Source organism: Narcine bancroftii, chromosome 10 (genome assembly GCF_036971445.1).
Source record: "Narcine bancroftii isolate sNarBan1 chromosome 10, sNarBan1.hap1, whole genome shotgun sequence".
NCBI lineage: Eukaryota > Metazoa > Chordata > Chondrichthyes > Torpediniformes > Narcinidae > Narcine > Narcine bancroftii.
Window position 1 is genome coordinate 85362007 of NC_091478.1, and position 18738 is coordinate 85380744.

General features: G+C 36.0%; 1 protein-coding gene across 3 annotated transcripts; it reads left to right on the plus strand.

Moving 5' to 3' along the window:
• The first annotated feature begins 6 nt into the window (after positions 1 to 6).
• Positions 7 to 18714, plus strand: LOC138744858 (nuclear receptor coactivator 5-like). 3 transcript variants are annotated; one of them, XM_069901641.1, is made up of 10 exons: positions 7 to 87; positions 3773 to 3837; positions 4245 to 4292; positions 6380 to 6456; positions 9358 to 9484; positions 10971 to 11170; positions 13999 to 14280; positions 14950 to 15015; positions 15292 to 15483; positions 17195 to 18714. In XM_069901641.1, exons 1-10 carry the CDS (start codon positions 34 to 36, stop codon positions 17233 to 17235), a joined length of 1152 nt encoding a protein of 383 aa, XP_069757742.1. In that variant the 5' UTR covers positions 7 to 33; the 3' UTR covers positions 17236 to 18714. The 3 variants fall into 3 exon arrangements, with proteins under 3 accessions (XP_069757742.1, XP_069757743.1, XP_069757741.1); XM_069901640.1 differs by having other exon boundaries at positions 10 to 87; positions 9355 to 9484; XM_069901642.1 differs by lacking the exon at positions 4245 to 4292 and having other exon boundaries at positions 8 to 87; positions 9355 to 9484.
• Positions 18715 to 18738: the final 24 nt, after the last annotated feature.

Genomic DNA, 18738 nt, shown 5'->3' on the forward strand with positions numbered 1-18738 from the left:
TTCTTTGGAGTTTTTAAAGCTCGCTCCGATGGAATGGAGTCGGATTCGCTCCGTCCGCAACCGTCTGGCGTCTGGATTGATTTCGAAGTTCGTTGCTCGTGGTTTCCGCTGCTCGACTTTTTCTTCCCTTTGTTACTTTACATGGCGGCGCGGCCTAGACACGGAGGTGGCGGGTTCACTCTCGGGCCTCGTTGGATCAGGCGGGGCCTGGATTTCTTAGTTTCCCTCTTCATCTTTCTCCGTCCAGCGTTATCAGTTGTTTCGTTAGGGCCTATGATTCTCCATGGAGAATCCTCGCAGACCCGTTCTCAGCCGAGGCGAGTGGTTGCGTTGTGAGATAGCAGATTCCAGCTTATTTATTGGTTCTTTTTTAAATTTATCACGAAACATATTGTGTTTAAAAATATTGTTTTTAAACGTTTATTGTAGTAGCATAAATACAAGAAAAAAAAACGATTTCCCAAATGCGGGACTTCAGTTTGGAATACTTCAAATATTGTGTTTTACAACCATGACATTTACAAACATTGAAACAAAATTGGTTGGATTTGCAGCAGGTCGATCTGATTTCTATGCTGGATATTTATGTTTAACTATCCTTTCTGTTAGAATCTGAATCACTCTCTGATCTCTGTTTTTTAAAAAAAGTCAAAAACCAAATCTTAAAGGCATTCAGAGTGGTTGAGAAAGTTATCTTGCTTACTTTAAAAAAAAACATACGTTTTGATGGTTCTGTTGCACAATTTCAGCAGCTTCATTCTTGGAAGCCTTAAAATTGTGTTGCTGGATAAAATTTCATAATTACTATTGTATACAAAGTAGTGCTAGTGTTTCAGTTTGTTGGCTTTTCACTGTGAAAGAAAATTTTAAAGCTAATTTTTCTTGCTATCACAATGTAGGGTGCATTACAGACCAAAAAGAACACAGCCATTCAGCTGGAGTTAACTTGAAACACTTGATTTTCTTTCAGATTCTGCCTGACTTGAGTAGCTTCAACATTTTTCAATTTTTATTTCTGATTTCCTGTATAATTTGCATTTGCTTTTAAAGAGTTCTGCCCGATGGTCTTGGTAGTCTTGTGGTTTGGATTTGATGGAGGGTATGGTTGGATATTTCCTTCCTTGCTCTAAAGGTGCATAGGTAAAAAGGAATCATTTGGAAGAGTGCATGTACTGTCAAGAGCTCAGTGTGCATTGATGCCTTTCAAAGAATCTAAATTATAATGTGGACAGTGTTTTGGATCTATTTTGTAGCTGTTTTTAATGGATGCATTTCTTCAGTTTAATAACAACTGAATGTGTGTCTATGTATGTTTACATTCATGTAATGTAGCTACATGTGGTGTGGGTATAGAATGCAGGCAAAATAGAATGAATATGCAGCAAGTTCTCTAAAAGATGGTTTAGAATTGAACTCTGGTTTACTGTATTTAAAAAGCAGATATAAATGCAATGTCCTTCTGCATTCTGCTTTCAGTTTCTCCCCTGCCCCCTAAATTATCCTCTTGTCTCATAAATGTCCAGAGGCATCCATAATATGGATGAAGTTACTTTTGAACAATTAAAACACAGGAGGTCATTTGATCCAACAGCCTGTGTTGGCTGATAGGGAAGCGATCACATTAGTCCCATTCCATCTTTCATTTCCTAGTATCTTGATTTTATTTCCCATATGTGCCCATCAGTATCCCTTTGATTCCTTGATCCTACCATGATCTTATGATTTATTCAATTAATTAATTGAGGTCAATTAAACCACCAGCACATCTTTGGAATGTGATCGGAAACTCGTAACCCCATGTAGAGAACCTGCAAATTCTGTGTTGACTTGACTCAAGATACGGATTAAACCCTGGTTCATTGATCTGTGTGCCATGTTGCCATCATGATGTATAATTTTTAAAACTTGAAATGAAACATCACTAATTGAATCTGCAGCAAATTTTATTTTGCAACTCTATCATGGAAGCACCCTCTATCGATCATGGAAGCACCCTCTATCGATCATGGAAGCACCCTCTATCGATCATGGAAGCACCCTCTATCGATCATGGAAGCACCCTCTATCGATCATGGAAGCACCCTCTATCGATCATGGAAGCACCCTCTATCGATCATGGAAGCACCCTCTATCGATCATGGAAGCACCCTCTATCGATCATGGAAGCACCCTCTATCGATCATGGAAGCACCCTCTATCGATCATGGAAGCACCCTCTATCGATCATGGAAGCACCCTCTATCGATCATGGAAGCACCCTCTATCGATCATGGAAGCACCCTCTATCGATCATGGAAGCACCCTCTATCGATCATGGAAGCACCCTCTATCGATCATGGAAGCACCCTCTATCGATCATGGAAGCACCCTCTATCGATCATGGAAGCACCCTATGCTGCTAAAAGTAGAAATATCCAGTTATTTGGTTTGAAAATATTACACTGTTGAGCAGAATTCTCATCTGGTAAAGAAATGAAAAATGCAGTACAAATTAATATTTAAATAGGGGTGCATTGAGAGAACTTTGTGGGAGAAGCATCAAGCACAGATTTCTCATGTGAAATTCGAATAATATAGATAGATGTCGATTTCACTGAATTAATTTGTTTATTTTTGTAATGTCACAGATTTTGAGCATAGTTGAAGCATTTGCGTAGATATTCTACTTTTTTGTTCAGAATTACAAATTTTAAATTTGAAAACACTGAGTCAGTAAAATTTCAGAATTAGCTGATCTGTTCACTGGGTTTGTGCAGTTAACATTGAAGATTAATGGTGTAAACATCTTGAAAGTTTTATTTAAAGGTGTGTTAGAGAAGTGCTGGGAAAAGTGAAATAAAATAAGCACTTAATCTGGAATAATACAAGAGATGTAAGCTAAACAGGCAGCAGATGCAGGCTACTTGTCATCATGAGCCTGCATCAGCATTCATTATCATACTTGATATGATTGAAAGCACAACTCTGCATCCACATATGTACGTTATCCTTCGCCCCCACACCCCCCCCCAATCAAGAACTCTCTGCCTTAAAAATATTGAAAGATTCTGCTAGTTTTGAAGTCGAGTGTTAAAAGAATGTGATCCTCTGATAGAAAATTTTACCTTTGTTTTAAATGGAAACCCTTTGTTTTTTTTTAAACATTTGTTCCTGGTTCTTGTTTCTGCAACAAGAGGAACATCATCTTCACATGTTAAGTTCTGCATGTTGTTTTGTGGCCTGGTAGCCTACTGTTAAAGCCTTTTGCAGCAAAAGTATGTACGAGACCACTTTTATGGACACCTGGCAAATTTGTGAAAGAAAATATGGCCTTTCCTGTGATTCAAGTGGTTATAAAAATACTTTTAACTGCTATTTGAGTTGCAAGAATATTTCCTGAAAAGTTATGTTGTCAGCACAGAAAGATTTTAAAAAAAATTTGTGTGGCAAGAGGCACAATACAACTTAATCCAAAGAACCTGGGATCACAGTGAGCCAAGTTGAATACAATCCACTTGGTATAATTAATCTGTGATTTGGTGAGTTAACTTGTGTGATGTTCGTTCATTTTAATCTGTTATTGACATGTATCCATCTGTAAGAGCATTGAACTCTTTAGCATTCTGCTAAAAGCTTGAGTTCATTTTGATGTATAATGAAGTTTCTTCAGAAGTGTTGCTGATGGGTACAAGAGAAAGAATCTAATATTCTGAATGTATTCCAAACAAAATGTTCACATTTTATTAGACAAGAGGCTTTTAAGTAATACCTTCTCACCCACTTATTTCTGTAGGTAAAGATGGCTACTTGGATAAAGCCTAGAGTGGTTGCAACACACAAACTCAGCCCAGATGGGAGGTAAGGGAAGTTTACAAGTAATACCTACTACCCTTAAACTGTTTTTTAAAGGAATAGTTTTAATTGTGGAATGTTTTTTCACTTTAATATTTGTATCAGTTTTTAGAATTTTAATGAGACTTCCTGCTGCCTGTTTAATGTCGTAGTCAATCACGAGACTGTTGCTAGTTTCCATTGGAAAGTATTGCGTGTTCAATAGTGCAAGATGATTTTCTAACTGTTTGAAAACCACTACTGATGTTGTCAAACAAATATTGACCATTTTCAGCATTAATTTTGTTGAGTACATTTACCTTGTTTTGGCTTTATGTCCGCCTTCATTGGCTGTGTATAGAATAAGTTTTTTATTTATAAAAAAGTTTCAAGCCAAGGTGTGGTAATTTTTTTCCCCCTTTCTCTCCCTCAAGCACATATGTAGCAACGGAATACAATGTTGCCAGAGAAGCTTTGCCAAGGTATGAAAATAAAACAGAAATAATGGAATAAATATAGCCTTGAGCTTGGGATGCAAGCCTTTTGTGAAGTAGTGAGGTGATGAATATTTCACTCCCATACCAGGGTTCTTTTTGCTCACACTGATGGAAAGCTGGAATGGGACATTTCAGTTTACCCAACTGAAGTTAAGATTAAGAAACAGGAGCATCTTTCAATAAATGCAGTGAAACTTCTCAGAGAAACTGAAGTGATAGGTTACAAAATTATAGACAACCTCAGTCACTTGTAATAATAAGTTGCTAGTCTTGATTTACAGTGGAATTATCCAAATATTTCTATTTGGGCTGGGCACAGCATTGTGGTGACATGCAGTTTTTAAAATGACTTTCTGTGCAATTGGTTTTTAATTAAAATGACAGGAGCAGTTGACTTTACGGTTTTGCTTTTAATAGTGTCCTCTCAACTAGATAAGATCTGGAGTAAGATTAATCACATTTGTGAATTTAAGGCTTAATCTTTAGCACAACTCAGTCACCTGAGTTCTTTTCTGGTGATGACTTGAGAGCAGTAGTTCTTCATCTTTTTCTTTCCACTCACATACCACTTTAAGTATTCCCTATGCCATCATTGCTTTGTGATGAGTAAGGGATTTTTTAAGGTGCTATGTGAGTGGGAAGGTTGAGAATCACTGCTCTAGGCCCAATTGTTTCTGAAATATTTTGCTTGAGAAAAATTGTCATTGACCCGTTTCCTTTGGAGTTATGAAACCGTGCACATAATGAGCCAATTAGGGATGAATAAAAAAAGTGGTTTCAAACTTTTTCTTTCCACCCACATACCACCTTAAGAAATCATTTACTAATCACAGCACCTATGGCGTAGGGAAAACTTAAAGTGGTATGTGAGTGGAAAGAAAAAAAAGGTTGAGCACCACTGCTTAAGAAAGAACATCAAATTTGATATTTAATTTGTGGGCAGATTTAACATTTGAGTTTGCCTTTTTTTGGTGGAAATGTACAGTGTTTGCTGCTTTCTAAATTTGACCAAACTTGGAATTTTTCACTTCAAGACTTTTAATTTGTCCCTGAAAAATAAAATGCAATGTTTTGCTGCTAAATAATAAATAGCTGTGAGGTTATTAGAATCTATCATTATTAAAATTCTCATTGCACAAGAACTTTGCAAACATGCAGCTAAAGACAGAAATTAGTGAGCTCCAGTCGTAGTTACCTTGTTCTGAATTTAGTAGTTCCAGCACACTACATTAAGTTGGAAGTTGTTAATGCTTAGTAAAGTCACCAGATGAAATTGCAGCTTCTTTGTTATAGCAGAAGTTGATAAAGAGGCAAGTCTAATCAGTTCATGACAAACACTGGCTTGGAAAATAGTTGTGTGAATTCTCATTCATTCCATTTCATTTTAAACTGATGTTTCACTTAATATTGGCTGTCTTTTTTATTCATTACTAATTTTCTGTACAAGTGTGTACTTGGTTTAGTCTGAAACCAAAATGTTGAAGGTCCTGGAAATTAAAATAAATCATACTGAAAATTCCAAGCAAGTCGGGTAACATTTGTTGAAGTTTTGTAAAGGAGTAAGGACTTGAAATGTCAAGCTCAATATTTTCTATCTTCACACATGGAACCTTTCATTCCTGCTTCAACTATGCTGGCTGTTGAGAAGCCTTCCTCTAATTAATTGGTGAAGTAAATACACAGCCGTGTGACTTTTTAACATGTCTAAGATTTCTTCAAGTGTGTGCTATGCAGCAATAGATTCAAGTTCCAGTGTGATAATCCAGATACTGTGATCTTTGTTGCTGTTCTTCACTGCCCCTCCTCTCCCAGTCCAGTACTGGACTGCTGTTAGGTCAAACATTTGATTCCTGGCATCTTCAATTTTTCAGATTTATCTTGAGTGGTGAGTATGTTCCTGAATAAAGTGGAAATGATGTGGAGAATTGTTCCTAAGTTATAATGACTATTTTCTCATGTTACTGGCTTTTTAAATAAGTGGTCAACATTTAAAAGATGCAGATACTTTCTTTACATTTGACAAGTTCAACCACATTTTTTTTGCATTCACATTTATCCTACTTCTGTTTTAGAACTAATGAAGTGGTGGAATATTATGGTGGTTATACTGAAGGTTACAGTGCAGAGGATTACAACTACGCCTGGAGTGGTATGATCAACTATTAAGCATCTACTTATTTGTAGCTTGCAAAAATTAATACATTGGAGTTTAGTCAAATAGTTTTGCACTGCATTGTGGTGAAGGAATAATGAAAGGAGGAAATAAGATGGAAATGTACAACTGGTAACTCAAACAAGAGGAAGAGAGCAATGGTGCTACATTTAATTTGCTCTCTTATCCATTCTCCACTTCAAAAGTGATCCAATCTCTCATTTCCCTTTCCCTTCCCCATGTAGTTGCTACTCATCATCTGTGATCACTTTTCTGCTACACTGCATTTGTGTATTTCTTAAACTACAGGTGGAAAATTGTGATCCAAGGGACACAATTAATATTAACTTGCTCATGGTAATGAGATTATTTGCACATAAAGTTTCTTTGGGATGGCTTGTTGGATGAAATTAGATCAAAAGCTGGTCATCAGTTGATCGTGTTGTGGTGAAATATAGACTGGTGGATGCAGGATTGTGCCAATCCCACTCATTTGGAATGACATAACAGCATATATTGATGTGGATTTGGTTACAAAAGGCTGCTTTGTAAAAGGTGTTGACATGTGGGTATCAGGTTGGGAATTACTTGTTTAGAATTGGCTTTAGGGTATTTTGTGTGACAATGTCAATTCCTTGATGAGAAAGATCAACTTCTCCACTTCCTCCAAATAAGACAAGCTGGACTAGTCGAGGTTTAATTTGATCCACTGCCTGAAGTTACTTGACTCTTACATTTATTCTGTGCCTCCTTATGATGTGATGGGCTGAATATCCTCTAAAACTGCAGGCTCAGAGAGTAGTCTTATTATCTCACAATCTCTCTACATTCCCAGCAAATTCCCCAGATTCTGTAATATACCTTAACAAATTAACACATGAACAATGAACCATAAACACTACCTTGCTTTTCACTCTTCATTTGCATTTTTTAAAAATGATGTATTTATGAAAATAATTAGCAATTTTTACAGCTGTACTGCCCAATAATGGTGCTGCAACATAACAAATTTTGTGTATTGTTCATGACAATACATTCTGATCTTGGGACAGTTTATAGTTGCCAGCGACTCTCAACTGGCAGAACTTTGGGGAGTGGGTGGAAATCTGAGCACCTAGGAATGCAATGCAATCATCTGGAAAAAGTGCAAACTCCCTAAGAAAGCAGTTGTGGTTAGGATTGAACCCAGGCGTTACTCCTTAATTATTGTCAGATTCTCAATTAAAATTTGTTAAGTTAGTTAATAGGAAGGAAATGTATTGCTGTAACATGAAAGTCTGATGTTTCATCAACATGCTGAGATTCAAAGTTGCATTCCTTTAGAAAAAAATACTTACAATTTGAGGGGCAAATATTCCTTATTTCTACAAGTTTGGAGCCGGTATGCAAGAACTAGGAGGTTAAAATTATAAATCATTTTTTTGAATTCTCCTGACCAGTGAAGTTTTCCCTGAAAGTATAACAATTTTATATTTCTTGGATCCTTGAGTGTCATCTAAGCAATCTGAATTAATTACTATGCAGTAATGATATGTATTTTAGATATGGGATTAGATTAGATTAGGTTTAGGAGGGAGGGTTTTAAAATTTTCTATATACAGCATATTTGTTATAGTTACTTATTTCTGTTTGTCATTATGATCCTATATATGTTGCTTAAATAAAATATTCAAATAAAAAGATTGAATCCAGGCTTTTGGAGCTGAATGGAAGGAGCTCTGCTGTTTGCAGCACTGTCAGATTCCGTTTGAAATTAATTTCTAATAAGATTGTATTTATCTTCGCAGATAAACATACAAAATATTTAAATTATCACACGCAGATGAAACTGGATATTCCAAGCAAACAAAATATTCAAGTTTTTTGAGTTCGAAGAGATGGCTAAGAATTCAATTACAATCTGATAATAAAGTTTACAGAAATATGACAAACTAATTTTTGCATAAATTCATGATTGAACAAAGGTGACGCTTTTCTAAAAAAAAGTTAAAGCCAACCTTGCATTGCTAAGACATCTCATGTAATTTCCTTGTCCTACTTGAATGTTGAGCAGATCTTTGCCTGGATGTTTCTGAAAATGACATGCTTGATGACCAGTATGTATTACCAGTGATATCTAGGTACGTTGTATTGGCATCAGAGGTTTTGATCAGCATGAGTTGCTGTTCTCCATTTTTTTTTTTAAATAGAATGATGAACACGTTAAGATTACTTCAGTTTTAAAATTTAACTTGCAGACTATCAATTTTTAAATTTCTCGTAGTTTGGCTGATTGAAGCAGAAAAGCCACCCAGTGGTCTAATGTTGCCATTGCAACATGTCAAATTTATATGGGCAATGGAGAAAACAGGCTACGGAGGCTAGAATCTTGAGCAAACAAAGAATTGCTGGTGGAACTCAGCAGGTCATACAGCATCCATGGATTAAAAATGGTCAGTCAGTGCTTCAGGTCAAGACTCTTTATCAAGTCTGCATTGAGTCTTAAAGGTCTAGAACCAAAACATTGAGTGACCAATTTCTACCCATGGATTCTGTCTGTCCTGCTGAGTTCCTCCAGCAGTAGTTTGCTCTAAAAATTAATTAGATTGAACCAATTCCATTGGAATTTCCTGGCAGAATTGGAAAAGAATGCACTTGGACACAAGACGAAGGGTAGATGAATTACAAACTGCTTTGAAATCAACCATTGCTCTGGTTATGTGCATTTTGCATGATTTATCTACCCAATTATTGTAAATCCTTTCACAAATGTGGTACAAAAGTAACATAATTAATCATTCAATTATATATTTAATTTTTACCTCAACTGGATAAGTTTCCATAGTTCAAGCATTATTGGCTAGAATAAAAACTAATTGATTATACTCATAAAGTAATTCTATTTCCTTATCACAGCAGAAAACTGCAGACCTGATGATGGTCGCCGAGAAGAACTTTATCAGCAATTCTATAAAGAACTAGAGGATGACTACAATAAAGAAAAGCATGCTGATTGTGTTGTTATAGCCCTAAGCAAGCAACAAGGGTAACTTTTATTTATTGACTTTTGTTTGTTGAATAAAGGGCATGTATCATTCATTTCATGCTTGAGATTGCAAATTGCTGAACCACTTGGTGTCAGAATTGACTGACAAGTGTCATATGATTTATTGGAAAGAATAAATAAAGGGTTTTAACATTTCCAGATTATGTGCTTTAGTCATTTCTTTTGGGAACATTAGAACCAAAGATGTCATTTGGGAAGTTAAAACCATTGATGTCTTTTGTTTCTATCTTCTAAGTTATAAAATAAAACAAAGCTCTATCATAATGGCTCTTCATTTCTTTCCCTTCTACCTCAAATGATTTGATTTGAAATTCTCAGATGGATAGAAAGAGAGTTCTAATCTCTCATTAACGTGACCATTATTCATGTCTGATCTGGACAAGTTGGATAGTGGGATGGCATTGTGTTAGCTTGTAAAGAGTTATAACCATAGACTTTGATATTTTCCAGATTGTCTGTTTTGTTTTTCCTTAGACCTTGGGTACCAAACAAAAGTAGGAAGCCAAGCCAATTTTCTGTTCTTACCACAATCTTAGTTGAGGTCATTGATCACACAAATGTTTTCAGTTCTTAAGCTAGTTGTTCTTCCCTAGAAAATGTTTCTTATGAAATTTCAAATCTAATGATTGGCATTCTGCAATTAAATCCTCTGAAGAAACTTTGTTAAATTTGTTAGGAAGTAATTTTGTGCAGTCTTTTGTAATGCATATAATTACCAGAAAAATAAAATAATAATGCAAGTAAGGCCAATTTTCTCTAAAAGCAAAACTTTTAAATGTTGATGATGCTGGGTGAATAAATGTAAGGTGGTTAGTTTTGCAATCCGATTTTGAATAGCCAATTTTTCTGTGCAGCTACAAAAATGTACAGAGAGACACATTTATTGATTTTAATGTAATTTTCTTTAGGGTAAGCTGATATTTTTAGTACCTGATAGCAGACAAAAAAAATGAGTGCAATATTTTTATAAATACTCTTGTCACATTACCATTTATGAAAAATGGAGGACTATATAACAAATTAGTTAAAATATCTATTTGGATTTTAAAAGTTGGATGTGTGATTAATTTTTTTTAAATAAAGCTAACAAAACATGGGCATTATTCATTTCACAATAGACTTGTCTTGATTTGACTAAAATACCAAAATTTGTTTGCATCTGATATCTTTGAGACAGTTACTTTGTTGGGAAAAACTTCAACAATTCTAGGCTTGAAAGTAGAAACTAAATCTTGTGCTTTATAGGCATTTTACTTTTGTTGAACCAAGATAATATCCCAATACCCATTTTAGTCATTGTATTCGATCATAAGTTAAAATGCTAATACCTGATTATGTGTATTTTCTTTTCCATTGTTTATTTTGTATATAATGTTTGGGATAATTGTTGTAGATGTATATTGAATACAATTGATACATTAGTTTGACTTGTTAATCAGAATATATTGATTTGTTTCATTTTAAGAGATTATGCCAAACTAATAGGACGACGAGTGCAAGAACTGGGACTTCTTGTGGATTTGGTGTACCTGAAATTAGAGCTGGCTCTAGATACTGCCCTGAAAGATGTTCGTGAAGAAGGTTCTCCGTTTTGTGTCGTTGTTGGGGGAGAACATCAGTCTCTTTCATCATGCACCGTAATTATTTTATATGCTGGCCACAAAGGTATATTTTCAGTTTTCGTGATAATTAAGAGTTTATTGTCATGGTGCAGACATTAATGGAAATTACTTGTTTCTTTACCTCAGCAGTGAGTGTAAATTGACTTCCCATGGAAATTCAAGCATCATTTCACAGCTCTTGGGAGAATGTTAGAATTTTTTCCCACCTTTCTTTCCCCTTTAAAGACACTCTACTCCATTTTTAAAAATCTAGTTTGAGACAAGTTGAAATATTTATGGCAATTAAGGTGGAGACCACATGAACACATCAACCCAATGACTAGGTTTCATCTGATTTCATCTGTCAACCTTTACTTAAAAGTTCTTTAGTTATATACTAACAATTTGCCTTCTAAGAGAGCGGTACAAAACTTGCTTTGTAAACACTTCCAAGTTCCATCTCCTTTTCTGTATTATGCCGTTGTTGAGATTCTGCTCTTCATTTTCAACAACAACCCCAGCTTTCCTGGGTGTGTATGTGTCTATCTATATCAGTGGTTTTCAAACTGCTCCCTTGACTCACATTCCACCTTAAGCAATCCCTTAAGGTGATATGTGGGTGGGGAAGGAAGGTTGAGAACCACTGCTCTAGACCTAATTGTTTCTGAAATATTTTGCTTAAGAAAAATTGTAATTGGCCCATTGTCTTTGGAGTTATGAAACTGTGCTTATAATGAGTCAATGAGGTACGATTAAAACAGTGGTTTTCAAACATTTTCTTTCCACTCGCATATTGCCTTAAGTAATCTCTTACTACTCAAAGCACCTATGGCATATGGATTGTTTAAGGTGGAATGTGAACTTAGGGGGCAGTTTGAAAACCACTGGTCGAAATGTATATTAAAAAAAATAAAAATAATATTGAGATGGGACACAAGCAGGTTTTTAATTTGTCTTACTCTCATACAATGCATGAATGTCTATTTGTTTGTCTGTTCTCCATGCAAATCAATATGGAGCACTCTAGAAATGTCCAAGGAGGTTCAGAAGGGGTGACATTTGATGCTGAATGTCATGACCACATTGAATTTAACCTTAAAGGTCATATGAAGTTCAAAAAAAAATTGAACTTGCACCAGGGACACCTCAATTAGTTACAGTGCTGTTCATCAATGTACATTCAAAATAAATTTAAAAAAAACCAAGTGACCAAAGCAATACCAGGCCAACCTCAGTGCTCCGACCTCCAGTCAAACAAGGAGCAGAAAACTGAGGAACAATGCCAAGCCAGTCTCAGTGCTGATGCTGCCTTGCATTCTATGAGCAGACGACAAGGATCTGCTGAGGAAGAACAAGCAAGACTCCCAAGCAATGTGAACAAAAGCCACCAGCCGAAGGGCAACATCATTTACAACAGCCGACCTGCTAAGTGCTGCATTTAATTACTCAATTGACATTGAGTATTCCTCCATTAATGCAGTTGTAATTGGCACCATGTCAGAGCTCTGCCAACATTGTGGAGCAAAGGGGTGGGATGGTGAAATGCCATCGATATGTTGTTCCAATGGAAAACTTGGCATACCTCTCTAGCTAAAACTTCACAGCCATTGAAAATGCCACTGCAAATCACCACAGCAGAGTCCAAACATTTCCTAAAGTTGATCAGAGGCTATGTCTCAGCATTTCAGATGACATCTTTTGGAGCCAACAACAGTGTGTGTGTGTGTGTGTGTGTGTGTGTGTGTGTGTGTGTGTTTCTGGCTGTACAATTGGTGTAGTGGTTATTGCAAAGCCTTTAAAGTGGCAGCGATTGGGACCAGGCTTAAGTTTGAGTCTTGTGCTGGCTGTAAGGAATTTGTACGTTCTCCCTTTGTCTGCATGGGTTTTCTCTGGTCACCGTTCAATAAACATACTGGGGAGTAGGTTAATGGGGGTGTAAATTGGGCAGCACAGACTCGTGAGCTGAAATGGCCTGTTATCGTGCTGAATGTCTAAATTTAAAAAAAAATGTGTGTGTGTGTGTGTATTGCTTTAAATGTTGAGATTATCTTGTGTCTTTATGTACAAATGTCTGGGAGTTAGATGCAAAGATGAAAGGGTTTGGTCATCTCATCAGGGTGAAGGGAATTTGTAGGCCAACTTTATATAGGTACTCCCCGACTTGCAACTTGCATCCATGTGCATGAATGGCTGAAATTAAAAATAAAGAGAAAATATAAAACTTGCGTGACTACGGTGAAAAGTGGGCCTATCCATGGAAAATAATGCCTCTCGCAATAGCTGGCCTTGGTGGCCAACCTCTCACAAGAGCTGGCCTTAATGGCCTGTCATGTTGAGATATTTCACCACATTTTACCTTCTTGTGTCCCATTTTTCTGATTCTGTTGCTCAATATTCTGAGGGTCAGACAGATTTTAGAGGCCAGTAGAGTCCGCAGGATGCTCAGGGTCCGCAGCAACAGAGAATGAGAAGGATTCAGAGATAGAAATCTATCGTTTAACTCTTCAGTATCACAGGTAGGGCAATTCCGACACGCGTCCATTCCTAGATACTGGTCATCCAGAGGGAAAATGCACGCATGTCGGGGAGTACATGTACTCGGGTCCATGCCAAGAGATGACTGATTTTGGATGTAATTAAGGTGGTGCAACTTAGTGAAGTATTCAAAATTAATTTGTGCAAAGTTCTGTCAAATGACCCAATGCTCAATTTATTGAAAGATCTGCCTCATTTTCAGTGGCTAACTCAGTCCATGCCAAAACCATGAACTGTGCTACTTGTTTTATCTAGAATATTTTCAATAAATTACAAATCCTGCTCAGTGTAGGCTTTAGTAAGTTTGGAGAGAGAATTGATATATATTAAAAAAAAAAGTTGCCTTTTTTCCCACAGAACATCGTAATATGCCCTTGGAAGACGCTTTGGACTTGATTTCACGTGAACATCAACGTATATTTGGGGAAAATCTGGAAAAAGAGCGACTTGAGATTGCACACAAAGCTGCTAATTTGGCAGACGATTATCTTCATCGTGAATCTTACAGTGAAAGTCATGTTATCCCGAGCACCATTCGGCATCTCATGTTCCTGCTTGGTGATGGAAAACATCTGTATGCTGAGGAGCTGCAAGCGGTTATTGAATATTTGAACAAAAGAAAAGAGGATGCTGAAGCAGGTTCGTACATTGTTAATCTGTTTTTATGGTGGTACAATTTGATGAAACCAATAGGAAACAATTTTTTTAAATCTTGAAGATCAGCTATCATTAAAATCTTCCCACTGGTAAACATGGTCCAAAGATGAACGCCGTTCGGTCCACTGCAGTCTATCTGCATAATTCTGCATTTTACAAAAGTGTATGAAAAATAGAAAACTATACTCTAAGATCATGTTACTGAATATGTCATTTTTTTTCCACCTGCACTGTGAGAGGTTGATGATTCAGGTAAAACATCTCTCAAATCTGATTTAATTTTGGATATGGATCACATCTTTAAATATTTTTTTTCTCCAATATATTTTCATTTATCTAAAGTTAGTTTTAACTGATATTCAACTGTTTCTGGAAGGGGGTGAGGGGGAAAGAGCCCTCTTCCAGGCTTTAAATAAAAAAAAATAGACAAGGCAAAATGCATAAAGAAAAATAAGAGTGGTTTTTGGAAGTTACACTGCCAAAGGGCTAAGCCATGTGGAGCCCTGGAGTTACTCTGATTTAACTTGCACTGAGGAGCCGCAGGCAGTTATTGAAGAGTGACCTACAATTTGGTATTTTTAAAAGTATGTCCTGGTCTCAAATTACTCTGAAGTTGCCCTTATTGATAATCTGATATTTTCTTCTTGATAGAAGTGAACAGCGCTTGGCAAAACTATCAAGAAGAGAGAACTGAGGCTTATCAGTGGCCACATGAAGGTAAAGGAGCAAAGTTCAGGATTTCAGTTTTTTTTATCTGAGCAAGGGATTGAAAAATAGGTGTGCACAACTTCAAGTGTACCTGTTTGTCACACAGGATAACCTTACTGGCCTTTGTCTTCTGAGACTTCCAATCGTTCCAAATAATTTGTGCCAAATAAAAATAGCATTTTGTATCAAATAAAGTCATAGTGGCAGGAAGGAATTTGGTGATTAAAAATTGAAGTCTATATTGTCATATTTTTATGCTTTAAAGTTGTTTTCTTTATTTTCCAGCATCTCTTGTCCAACAAGCTACTGGAACTGAGAGTTACTATGACGTAGGCAGTGTTTCACAAACTTCCAGCAAGCCTAAGCCCCTCCTTCCAACACCAGTCAGGCCACCCCTTTTGGGTCATGCACCTATTTCTCAGAAAAAAACGCCTCTTTTGGGTGATCGGCCTATTAGGGCTCTTCTGCCTGCTCCAGGTTAGCATTTTTCCCCAAAACTTCATGCATTCAGCAGTCTGCCACTCATTATTTGGTAATGCTTAGTTGTCTGCAAAATGGTAAAACTAGTTTGAAATAAGTTCAAAATGCTTCATCTTTATTACCTCCGTTTCAGAGCCTAACTTCTCAGGTCATTGAACTTTACATTCCAAAGATGGCTTTGGTACATGGTAAATAAATTTTTAAAAATCACCAACGTTCTGAACTATCTTGGTATTTTTCAATAGCTCTTTTTTTTTTTAAAGACCGTTCTGTGTTTTAAAAAAAAGTCTCATTTTACCAATGCCCTTTTGCAGTCAGTTTTGCAGCTCATTTTGCGGCACACTAGCCTGAATCAGAAGGTTTTGGGTCCAGGTCCCACTCCATAAATTTGAGGCTATAAAGATGGACTTACACTCCCGTGTAGTGCTAATCGTGCTGCACAACTGGAGATTCGGACATTTAGAGGATTTGTCAAAGCTCTCCCTCTCATCTGAGCATTGAAATGCTGCAATTACATAGTTTAGGACCACTGGAGACATCTCGGGTGTGCGCAGGATGTAGGGCCCAATCTGTTACGAAAGGCCTATCTGTTGATTGTTACCCAGCAATATTTGGTGACGTTCTTCCATTATAATCTTAATGATGGTTCACAAGTACTACATTAAGCACTTTGGGTTAAAAGCATTGAGAAGCAGGAAGAGACTAAATGAACCCTCAAGCCTGCTAACCATGGAAGTGGATTGTGACTGACAATTTTGGCTGTGTGTAGCTCATGTTCTTAATACCTTTGAATTCTCAATAGGCTCAATATATCCTTCTGTGCCTTGATTATATTGAGTGATTTGGGGTAGAGAATAAGGTTCATAAACCCGCTAGGAAAATCCTCCTCGTCTCTCTTAAATGGACAACCCACTTGTCCAAATTTACACCTTTAGTTCTAGACTTCCAGATTTCTTCCAGAAATATTTATCAGGGTTTCTTTAAGTTCATCTCATTCCTCTAAACTCCAAAAAAAAGAGACAGAGGCACTCAACTTCCTTTTCAAGTCATCTTAATTCCTGAAACCAATGCACTGATTCCCCTCAAATTGCTTCCAATGCAAGTGTATTATTCCTCTTTCCAAAACTGCGCAGTACTCCAGATGTGATCTCATTGAAGTCTTGATTTCTACACTTTTGCATTTTTTTTTAATTAAGACCCGATGACTTGTGGTTGTGAGACACAAAATAAATATTTTTATAAAATATTCAAATTTTTAATGGGGTTAAGTTCATAGTTGGAGGAGCATGCTCAGCAACACATTTTTGGTTATGCTGAGGGTGTCAGAAAAATATAAATATAGACCCTGAATCTATAACTGATTAAATAGATGTGACTGTGATTGGATTAATTAAAAGTGAAATTGGGTGAAATTTTGACCCTCGCTAATTTTGAAATTAGTTATTTGGGATGAATAAGAGTTAAAATAGGCTGGTTAAAATAGTTGAGTAAACCAGGGGACATCTGTTTGAAAACAGAATTGCAAAAGCAAATTTTAAAGGAAATTATATCTTTAATAATGAGTTGAGTTTGAAGAGATTGCCGGTAATCATTCTTGTTGGTAATTATAAATTCAAATGCTGCAGAGATCAGCTTTGCAGTTTTGGGATTGAACAATTTAAGATCTATATAAATGATTTCATGTAATTTTTCTTTTGTTCTGTTGTAGGTCATCCATTAAAATTGGGTGCAAGGCTCCAGTTGCAGTAAAGAATGACAACTTTGAAGCATTGGAATGCATACTACTTTGGAATTGAGTTTGTACATTCAACACAGCATCATTTGAAGAGCACCAAAACTATACCAATACCATGGGATACTTTGATGAATAGTCACAGACTGAGAATTGTAAACTGTAGTATTTTAGCATTTTAGAACGATCCCATTGTGTTCAAATTCCTTTCAAAGGTATATGTCCAATGTCATGTACAAGGACCATTTTTGTAATTTATCAACGTTGCTATGAATAGTTTGAAGAGGTTGGGAAAACCCCATTGATAAATGTATCTTTTTGCAATGGTTGTTCATTGTTTCATTTGTTGATTGCTTGTTTAAAATTTTCCCTCTATTCTTGACCTCGTTTACAAGATTTTATTGTGTAGTGATTTTTTTTTATTATGTAAACAAAATTTACTCTTTGATGCTTTTAGAACACAGACTCCCTCATGTGAGTACATCTATACAAATAAATTGAGTAAATATCACCATGCAATATTATCTTGGTCAGATTTGTACAACAGTTCCACTTGACTTTTTTTGTACTGAACATTGTAATAGTACATTCATTTGATGAAAAGCAGTATGTTCAGTATATTCCTATTAAAATGATTAAATTTATTTTGTGTATTTATACACAGTTCTGTGAAATGAAGTTTCTAATTTCAAAGGCTGCTTGAAGGGAGGGAAACTGGAGAACCATTACAGAAACCAGAGTTTTCAATGTAACAATGTGAGACTATTTTAAAGGCTGCCTTTTGTAACAATTAAAGAAGCAGTATTTAAATAGAATAAAGGTTCCAATTTTCCTTCCTAATGCTTTTGTTTAAACCTGCAAATTATTTGGTGCAACACATTGAAGTTTGATTTAAAGCAGGAAGAAAAATGTTATGTAATCTAATTCTGGTTCATATTTTCTAGCATTTGCACAACCACTTTTCTTTGTCCTTTGAATTTTTCCACTTTTCCAAAGTTGCAAACTTGCTGTTTTTAAATTTTCTTTTTACTCTGCCTTTAGTTGAGATTAAAATACAATGTACCATCTCATTGTCATTGTTTAATATTCCTTGCCCAGGATTTCATCTCCTTCAACTTTTGACTTTTTCCCAAATGTTTAAATGTTTTCCTTTTGAGCATTATGTAATCATTTGTTGTACTCTTGGAATCCCATTTTATGGAATTTCACCCAAACTCAGTCTAAAAAAAAAAGAATGCTTAAAAGTATGAATCCAATGCTTTTAGGTAAATTCTTTCAGTGACAAGAGTTAACAATCTTTTTGATTTTTTAAAAAAAGCTAAAGTTGTCCTAACTGAATGCATTGCATATAGATATATGGAGGTGGTAGAATTTTTGCGTGGGACAATAATTAAATGGAGGGCAATGTTAGAATTTTGTGAGTTGCATACAAGCAAGCAAAATAATATTTTGTATGGTCCTGAAGTAAAAAATTAAAGATCGTAAGGACATTTGAATTATTTGTTGCCATCCTTTGCATC

Excerpts from the sequence above, each read along its gene's own strand:
- LOC138744858 (XM_069901640.1), top strand. The coding sequence starts at position 34 with ATGGAGTCGGATTCGCTCCGTCCGCAACCGTCTGGCGTCTGGATTGAT. Across the intron at positions 14,281-14,949 it reads AAAAGAGGATGCTGAAGCAG|AAGTGAACAGCGCTTGGCAA; the intron begins GTTCGTACATTG and ends TCTTCTTGATAG. Across the intron at positions 15,484-17,194 it reads GGCTCTTCTGCCTGCTCCAG|GTCATCCATTAAAATTGGGT; the intron begins GTTAGCATTTTT and ends GTTCTGTTGTAG.